Source organism: Haliotis rufescens, unplaced genomic scaffold (genome assembly GCF_023055435.1).
Source record: "Haliotis rufescens isolate VD_foot unplaced genomic scaffold, xgHalRufe1.0.p SCAF_10, whole genome shotgun sequence".
NCBI classification, from domain to species: domain Eukaryota; kingdom Metazoa; phylum Mollusca; class Gastropoda; order Lepetellida; family Haliotidae; genus Haliotis; species Haliotis rufescens.
In genome coordinates, this window is record NW_025963780.1 from 3,820,122 (window position 1) to 3,829,735 (window position 9,614).

Genomic DNA, 9,614 nt, shown 5'->3' on the forward strand with positions numbered 1-9,614 from the left:
CCATCACCACGACCACCCGTATCCCGTCATACCACCGCCCAATCACCACGACCACCCGTATCCCCTCATACCACCGCCCCATCACCACGACCACCCGTATCCCGTCATACCACCGCCCCATCACCACGACCAGCTGTACTATACTTATACTCACTTTTGGTTGAGTGAGAGAGTGAGTCAGCATTCTTTTATACGGACGCCTGATATACTTAGAAACTACTTTGTTAATATACGTCACTGAAATACCTTTCCTGGTGGTCACGTGATACTTATTCATTTAATATTCACTTTCCCTCGCTATAACAACTCGAGAATAACATCTGATAATTAACCCAAGCAATAAAAGCCTGTTCCATTTATGCATTGAAGCTTCCCGACTGCAAAATATAATCCCACCGATTGCGATGAATATTTGATGGTAAAAAGTCTGTTCACATTGAAGAAAAGGATTGTCATCACTATTCATATCAAAGAGGATACGAGCATAATTATTACACTCAACAAGCTACATGTCCAACTGCTGACTTTCTCACGATGTCGATCACTGGATTATCTGGCCCAGTCTCGAGTATTGACTTGAATATTGCTGAGTGTGGCAAACAAACATATACCAGTAATGTAGAATACTTTTCTACGCCAGGGATTAATCCTTAGACCAACGACAATGCATATGCGTAGCGAGACTAACCCCATTTGTAGGAAATGAGTCGTTATCAGATTGCAACATAATTCATGTAAATATATGGGTTTTTTAAAAACTGTCTTTCAGATAATTATGACATTGGGCAATTTATTAGAAAATAGTTTATACTAACATAACTTCAATGTGAGTATTGAATTTATATTCTTAAAAAAAACACAAAAAACTTTCGTGTCGTTCGGTTCTAGATGTTGGCTGGACCTATATAAGGTGAGATTTATGACATTCTACAACCTTACATGGTCGTATTTTCTTGCCATGTGCGGACCATGTACTTACCTAAATTAACCGACTTCCTGCTAGTACAATCTTCCAACAGTGTTTCCGGATTCAAGAACGTAGTACGTGCCACTTTCAAGACATTCAACCCGTTATCCTGACTAAATTCTGAACATTTATTATGGGGGCCTGTTATTTACAGCTGCTGTCTCCTCATTGACCCATTGCAATCTTGTTATTCCTTTTTTACTTTGTTACACAGTGGTTTTTGCTTGGTAATATGATCTCCGTTATATGTCTTCAAGATAAGCCATCCCAAGGCCCCTCTGCATAAGGACCAGCACTGAGTCTGTTAATTGAATGTCATTTTGAACCTTGAAACTCCACAATCTCTGCTCAGATCCGAGCACATACTGAACACTGGAGGATATAGTATTTTACAACATATGTGACAGAGTTGACAAATATATGTAACCTCACAAATTGACTGTTTTTTTGTTAAAACAATAATGTGCCTGAAGCGTGCTTTTTTTATTGTCATACATAGGTAATATTTATTCCCAGTAAGGAAGGCATCGTTTATGCTGGAAGAGCACAGTTCGGGCTGGCGAAACAGTTAGACCAATATTCGTGTTGTTTCTTGGCGTAGGCCTCATCAACACACGTGGACGGTGGGCAACAGGCTCCAGTCATTGGCCGATAGCAGGACAGGCCTGCAAGCAATACATAAACAAATTCAGGGACCACCATTCAACATTCTAAGGTGTTGTGGAGCTGCGGTGTTTTTAGACTGGAAATTTTCAGTCATTACTTTAAATTATAGCAACAAAACCATTTACATAATTATAAGAAATATATTGGAAAACCAGAGTCAATTGTACCATTCGGACCAAACCATAAGGATGCGTTTATGAATCACTATGAAATAGGATGACACGAGGTGTTCGCGACGTGATGCAATTGTTTTCCGTGTTTTCTACTCAAACACATTCCAGGACGCCCAATATGTCGAGTGAACTATTATTGTTTGAGTGTATACCTGAGAACAAATTATTTTTCTTTTCTCAAAATCCATCAGAAAGTTAAACCTTATTCTCTAGGTTCTTGATTTCGTATAATGTCCACAATCAAGTGTCTTGTTATATCGAAATGTATTTATGAAGTCCTTAATTTCGTTTTTATTTGCAGTCTACTTTACAGCTAGAACATGCTGCATTAAACCTTTAAGCACTATCATGTCAAACTAAAAACGTCATATATGAAATTGAATGTACCCTTTGAGAATTGATTTATGTTGAAATAACATAACAGAAAGTATCGACACGAGTCAGCCAGCATAGATCGGGCATCTACAGAAATGTTTCCGGTTGTGTCTACCAACATTACAATTCTGAAAATCACTCAATCCTTTGCATGAGAGTTAGGATATTGGGGAATATATGCCCATTTGATTCGACTGTTGATTACAGCAATGCCATATGGATGATATGACAAATAAATGACGTTGGCAGTATGTTTAACCAACGAACAGCCAACGTCAATGTATTGAGTCTGTTTTCGGCATCCCGAAGACGTCGACGCAGCCATGGTCACAAGAACGGACGAAGGCCAAATGATATCATTCATTTGGAAGATTTGTTGCCTCTCCTTCAGTAACCATTGGGACTGCACAAAGTAAGGACAAGACTATACTTTGTGTCATTGAACGGAAATAAACGACTCCGGCAACTTTTTCTGAAGGGTGGGTCTACAAAAAGTAAGAGCCCACAGCATCGACTGGGGAGTATAGTTCTTGATATCTTTTTTAAGCGTTTGGCCAAACCAGAAACAAGCTCCACTAAATAAGACAAAGACCGTATGTCCTTAAATTTGAAATTTGCAAAGAAGGGAATTGATGCCTTAAAATTAAGTAACATTCTCAGACACACAAAAAATTCCACATTGTCCCCCAATATTTTAAATTTCAGGAGCCACCAACAATTTCATTTTTCAAAACGAACACAATTTCATCCAGGATGTTCAATTATAGGAACCTGCTGCAGAACGTGGACCTTGCAGGTCATCACTTTAATTCCACTACTTGTGGCAGCCAGGACTCATCATACCGCTACCAACCTGTAGGCCCTATAATCACAGGGGACTTCTCTATTGTTGACAATAACAGCCTTCGTCAGTTATTCAAATATGGACCAAAATACCGTGAGCGACATCCTACCATTGGGATCACAAGTTTAAAATCAGTATGGATGCTGTCAAAGAATATATAAAAAATGGGCCACAAGAGAAGAGGAACCTGCTGAATGTCTTTCAGACTGGGTTAAGTCCGTGCGTGATGTTGTCATTGGTAAAATTCACAAACTTAAACAGAGGAAACCCATTCTGTCCCAGCCAGTTGTCCAAAATATGACTGCCTAACATGAAAATTTCTAGCTGGTCCCACTGACAAGGCCGCAAATAACACAACCATTATATGCAAGCATCAATGTATAAATTGTTTGATCAAAGAACTTGGTTTAAATGACATATCACGTAATACCACATATAAGGCCAGCATGTTAACTGAGGAAGAAATCTGCCCAAACCATGCATCAGTACTATCAACATTTCACTTTACTCTAACACCTGAAGACACACTCCGTACAAGGAGAGAGATATAGTTTGGTTCAGCAATTGTACCACCAAGTCCCTGTCTCAAAGGCTATCCCTCATCCTTAATACAAGCAAGGAAGGACTTTCTTTATATTCATAAAATGCATTTGAGCAAATTGGAATTAATACCATGTGGACTCTCAAAACTCAAAGGATTTGCTTGTCTTTTTGCAACCTCAGAAAAGAAACAAGTTCCATTTTGTACACCACTATCCCACATGACAAACTTAAGGAAAAACCTCATTCCTTGATCCAAGAGGCTTTTGTTACAAAACCCGGGGACCAGGACAACTTGTAAGAAATGACAGCAAATGCCATCTGAAGTTTACCGAGAAAACATTATGTGAAATGCTGGACTTCCTCATTAATAACATCTACGTAAAATTTGGAGGTAAGACACTTAGGTAAGAAGTTGTCATCCCTATGGGCACCTTTTGTGCACACCTTTCTGCTGATCTATTTCTTTATGCATATGAATCGGAATATCTGCATTAAAACAATGTAATTTTTTCCAATAAGTTTAACTTAAGCTTCAGGTACGTCGATGATCTGATATCATTCAATAACGAATAACCAATTCCGCCCCCTGGAAATAAAGGAAACCAGTGAGACTGCCTCATCTGTTTCATATTTAGATGTATGCATAAAGATTCAGAGTGACAAAACACTCTCCACAAGACTGTATGACAAGAGGGATGACTTCAACTTTCCAACAGTCAACTTTCCCTTCATGTCGAGCAATATTCCAGCAGCTCCAGCCTTTGGTGTATACATTTCAAAACCTTTGCGGTACAATCGAGTATGCTCTTTCTACCTAGATTTCAAAGAGCCTCATACGATTCTTGTTGTTTGATCAAGGTTACAACATTCAAGGCCCCAGTAAAGCTTTCACGGTAGACACGTAGAGGACATTTCCAAATATGACGCATCAGTGAAAACATTAATGTCTGATGCAATTCCCTGTTCTGCCTAGTACTCAAAGGTTCCCGTGTGTTTTTGTTTTCAGGTAAATAATTGACTCTGTTTACATGTGTTTGTGTCGGGTGCCACCCGCGGGACAAGGATACGCTCACCTTTCCGCAAAAACCTGGTATCATCACTATTTGATACTTCCACTTCAACTTCCACAACTCACCACAACTTCCACATCTCACCTCAACTACCACATCTCACCTCAACTACCACAACTCACCTCAACTTCCACACCTCACCTTTACTTCCACAACTCACCTCAACTTCCACATCTCAAATCAACTTCCACATCTCACCTCATGTCACCACAACTTCTACAATTCACCTGGACTTCCAAATCTCATATCAACTTCCACACCTCACCACAGCATCCGCATCTCACCTGGACCTCCACACCTCACCTGGACTTCCACAACTCACCTAGACCTCCACAACTCACCTGTGTCACACTGGCACGAGCTGTCACATATCTCCCCCTTCACAGATTTCTTGGTGCTGCACGTGCCATTACGCGTACCTCCAAGCGTTCCAAACCCACCGAATCCGCCTGGTAATGACAACGATATTGACAAGGAGATGAGACATTGAGCACTGGTGGGGATGAAAGTGATGAAGACAGTGGTTGTGATGGACATTGTAGTGGTGGTTGTGATGGTACTGATGTTAGAGGTGATGTTATGGGGCTGACGTTGGTTGTCGTTGATGCTACCCATGATGACCTTGTTATTTTTTCTAGATCTTCAGACACAGTGAACTATCGTTCTACTTTACACATCTATAAAACAATATTTCTGCTGTGTGTACATATTTAACATATAACTGGGCACTTAATTAATTAATATTTATTGACAATAAAGTATAGAAAATCGAAAAAACTCTGATTTTAATGGCACTTAATTACCACTTATTTACAACAGAATTAGTGCAGAGTAAATACCGTCAGTGAAGTCCTTACTGAATTAAATACTATTAACGGGCTGAGTTAAATAATCTCAAGCTACACAACTAAATGTTAATATCACCCAATGATTGTTTGTTTGTTGGTAGTTTAACGCCGAACAATATTCCAGCCCATATGACGGCGGTCAGTAAATAATCGAGTCTGTACCGGGCAATCCAGTGATTGACATCATGAGCATCGATCCACGCAATTTGGATCGAGGACATGCATCAACCAAGTCAGCGAGCCTGACCACCCGATCCCGTTAGTCGCCTCTTACGACAAGCATAATCGCCTTTTACGGCAAGCATGGGTTGCTGAAGACCTATTCTACCCCGGATCTTCACGGGACTCACCATACATGACGTTCAAGCATGTGACAAAAGTTCAATACTGTTTGTAAGCTCCGCGTGTCTGAATCAACTGCCACCATCCTTCTCATCCCTCCTGCATGTGTACTGATCCCCTTTGCTCAGAGAAAAGTGCCGACCATCAGGGCGAGTTTTTCAATATTAAGGGGAAATTGTAGATGATATTTGTTTGTATAATGCTTTTTGAAACTTCTTTCGGAGTTTTTTTATTACGATGTAAACATGACTATTTTCTGTCACTACTGTATAGCGTTTGCTATTATATCTACTCAAGGACCGGCACCGCCTCTGTCCGCCCGGAGAACGTAAGGTCCGGGGTTCGATCCCCTGCAGCGTCATACCCAAAGGCGGTAAAGGATGGTACTTGTTGTTACCTTGCCTGGCGCTCGGTATTAAGGGCATAAAACAAGGACTGGTCGGCTCGGAGTCAGTGTACTGTGTCTGAGTGGGGCATTCATGTTAAACTGCGGCATGGTATCTCAGTGAGTTAGCACTATAAATCAGCATCAGTCCGGACTAGTACCAGCAGCCACACACACACACACACACACACACACACACACACACACACACACGCGCGCGCGCGCGCGCGACGTTAAAACCCATTTTACCACCTACTCGAGGACCATGTGTTATGAATTGGGTTTTTTCTTACTGGTTTGTTTCACGTTGTTTTAAAGGCTAGTTGTTGACTGAGGTCAATTGGTCGACCAAGCAAGTTTGAATTAAATCATTCCAAACCAGTTATATTGTGTTACAATCTTATTTTGTATCATGTGCATCAGGTGATGATTATCCTAGATACACGGAGACGATGTTTCAGTTTCAGTCAGTCAGTTTGTATTTCCAAGTCTCACCAAATGGTCCATTGCCCTGGTCTGTTGAAATGACCTTGTCGTTGCTGTCCCTGCAACAGCTGCCGCAGGTGTGGGAACTAGTGCAGTGCGTCCCAGGTGCCGCTCCCTAGTGTTAAAAAAACAGGAGGGAGTGAGGGAGGTTTGAGTGAGTGGGTGAGGTTTGATTTAGTGAATTATCGATTTTTCAATCTCTTTTCTTAAACCAGTGTCATACGGCTTACTCTAGTATATTATTAATCAGTTCGGCGATATGTTTGTTAAATATTTATAAGTTTTGTTTGTTTTGTTTGTTTGTTGTTTAACGCCGCAATATTCCAGCTATATGACGGCGGTCTGTAAATAATCGAGTCTGGACCAGACAATCTAGTGATTGACATCATGAGCATCGATCCACGCAATTGGGATCGATGACATGCATCAACCAAGTCAGCGTGTCTGAGCACCCGATCCCGTTATTCGCCTTTTACGACAAGCATAGTAATCTTTTACGGCAAGCATGGGTTGCTGAAGACATATTCTACTCCGGAAGAACTTTTTTTTAGGTGTTTTTCTCCACATTTTGCTAACAAGTCGGGGTTCAGTTATCAAGGCAACATATGACGTCATCCTTTGTTCCCTGACGCCATAGCATTCCACCAGAACTGCGTCTTGTCTGTTAACTCTGAGAGTAGAGAGTCATCATGAAAATTACTCATGTCTTGTATTTCACAACGTCTATAAATGTTGAAAAATGCGAATAACGCCGTCGGTTCCAAGTCGATTTTCCGGGTATCAAATATTCAATAAAATATCTCCAGTCTCATTGAAACACGATACGGGAAGATGTGACAAATGCTCCATAAGAAAGAAGGATGCGGGGGTCACTGGCATGGGTCATCCAATGTAATATTTCTAGAACGATTTGGAATTAACTTTCATTTCGTAACCACAGTGATTCGGATATGTCGAACTTCACAAAACAAAAGAACGCGACTATTCCCTCTATGGTACACCGCTTTGGGCGTGGATGACATGATGCTCAGAATCAACAATCAACAGAATCGATCATATATCCACAACATACATAGCGCAGCCGTTATTATTTTCCATTCGGAAAAATATTCTACCTCGACGTGATAGCAGAGCACCTGGAATAGAGATTAGAAAATATCATTAGGAAACAGATAAATTAACATTGGTAGTTTTCAAAACGATTTGTAGTCAATATTGAATATTAACTTTAGCCACGTTTTGCGTTATTGTTGGGATACACACAATGTCAGTGTAGAGAAAATTTAAGGTTATGTTTTAATAAAGAGAATATTGAAACATAGATATGTAAAAAGTGTAAGGATGCAAAGGGGTTGTTACGAAAATGTGTCGACATAAGTGTAACGAGGAGTATAACGAGAACATTTCGAAACACACAGAGGTTATTAGGAGAAAGTGTTTAACTACAGAGAGGTTGTCAGGAATAAGCGTTGAAATAGAGAGAGGTTGTCAGGAGAAAGCGTTGAAATACAGAGAGCTTGTCTGGAAAAAGCGTTGAAATACAGAGAGGTTGTCAGGAGAAAGTGTTGAAACACAGAGAGGTTGTCAGGAGAAAGTGTTGAAGCACAGAGAGGTTGTCAGGAGAAAGTGTTGAAACACAGAGAGGTTGTCAGGAGAAAGTGTGGAAATACAGAGAGGTTGTCAGGAAAAAAGTGTTGAAATACAGAGAGGTTGTCAGGAAAAAGTGCTGAAATACAGAGAGGTTGTCAGGAAAAAGTGTTGAAATACAGGGAGGTTGTCAGGAGAAAGTGTTGAACAACAGAGAGGTTGTCAGGAGAAAGTGTTGAAATAAAGGGAGGTTGTCAGGAGAAAGTGCTGATATACAGAGAGGTTGTCAGGAAAAAGTGCTGAAATACAGAGAGGTTGTCAGGAGAAAGTGTTGAACAACAGAGAGGTTGTCAGGAAAAAGTGTTGAAATACAGGGAGGTTGTCAGGAGAAAGTGTTGAACAACAGAGAGGTTGTCAGGAGAAAGTGTTGAAATAAAGGGAGGTTGTCAGGAGAAAGTGCTGATATACAGAGAGGTTGTCAGGAAAAAGTGTGGAAATACAGAGAGGTTGTCAGGAGAAAGTGTTGAACAACAGAGAGGTTGTCAGGAGAAAGTGTTGAACAACAGAGAGGTTGTTAGGAGAAAGTGTTGAAACACAGAGAGGTTGTCAGGAGAAAGTGTTGAACAACAGAGAGGTTGTCAGGAGAAAGTGTTGAAACACAGAGAGGTTGTCAGGAGAAAGTGTGGAAATACAGAGAGGTTGTCAGGAAAAAGCGTTGAAATACAGAGAGGTTGTCAGGAGAAAGTGTTGAAACACAGCTGTGTCATTCGAAGAAAGTGTCAACATACAGCGATATTGTTCGAAGAAATTAAGAAAGGTTGATCGGAAAAAGCAGGAGAAAGTGTGATGCTGCGTTTTATGAATCTGTGTGATGTATGCCTCAATACGGGGGAAATACTCACCAACACAACACAGAGAGCCACAACCGTCTTCATGTTTACAGTGCTGGGTAGTGACAAACAGGTGATTCTTCACACCACACCTGACAGGTGTGACTTCTGATTGTGATAGTGCCTGTAACCTGGTTTTGGACATAGTTGTGATTATTTGCACGGTATTCTACTTCGGGACTAACGATCAATGGAAAGTTTAAAAACATTCTCTCGTTGGTTGGGTTTTGCCAAGCAATATCACATGCAAACATAATATGAGTGAGTGAGTGAGTGAGTGAGTGAGTGAGTGAGTGAGTGAGTGAGTGAGTGAGTGAGTGAGTGAGTGAGTGAGTGAGTGAGTGAGTGAGTGGGTGGGTGGGTGGGTGGGATGGTGGATGGGAGAGTGGATGGGAGGGTGGATGGGATGGTGAGTGAGTGAGTGAGTGAGTGAGTGAG

The 9,614-nt window shown here is 41.0% G+C and overlaps 1 protein-coding gene across 1 annotated transcript; it reads right to left on the bottom strand.

The window, feature by feature from the left end:
* Window positions 1–1,438: 1,438 nt before the first annotated feature.
* LOC125371586 lies at window positions 1,439–9,301 on the bottom strand. Its single transcript, XM_048386575.1, has 5 exons — window positions 9,189–9,301; window positions 7,815–7,835; window positions 6,709–6,814; window positions 4,980–5,087; window positions 1,439–1,632 (listed from the first exon to the last, which is right to left on the bottom strand). The coding sequence occupies exons 1-5, from the start codon at window positions 9,219–9,221 to the stop codon at window positions 1,499–1,501; spliced, it is 402 nt and encodes a 133-aa protein (XP_048242532.1). The 5' UTR covers window positions 9,222–9,301; the 3' UTR covers window positions 1,439–1,498.
* Between the last annotated feature and the right edge of the window lie 313 nt (window positions 9,302–9,614).

What these genes read in the sequence shown, in the direction of transcription:
- LOC125371586 (XM_048386575.1), bottom strand. Translation starts at nt 9,221, where the DNA reads ATGAAGACGGTTGTGGCTCTCTGTGTTGTGTTG. An exon ending in TGGCTCTCTGTGTTGTGTTG is followed by an intron (nt 7,836 to 9,188) that starts GTGAGTATTTCC and finishes TCTCTATTCCAG; the next exon opens with GTGCTCTGCTATCACGTCGA. An exon ending in CTCGTGCCAGTGTGACACAG is followed by an intron (nt 1,633 to 4,979) that starts GTGAGTTGTGGA and finishes TATTGCTTGCAG; the next exon opens with GCCTGTCCTGCTATCGGCCA.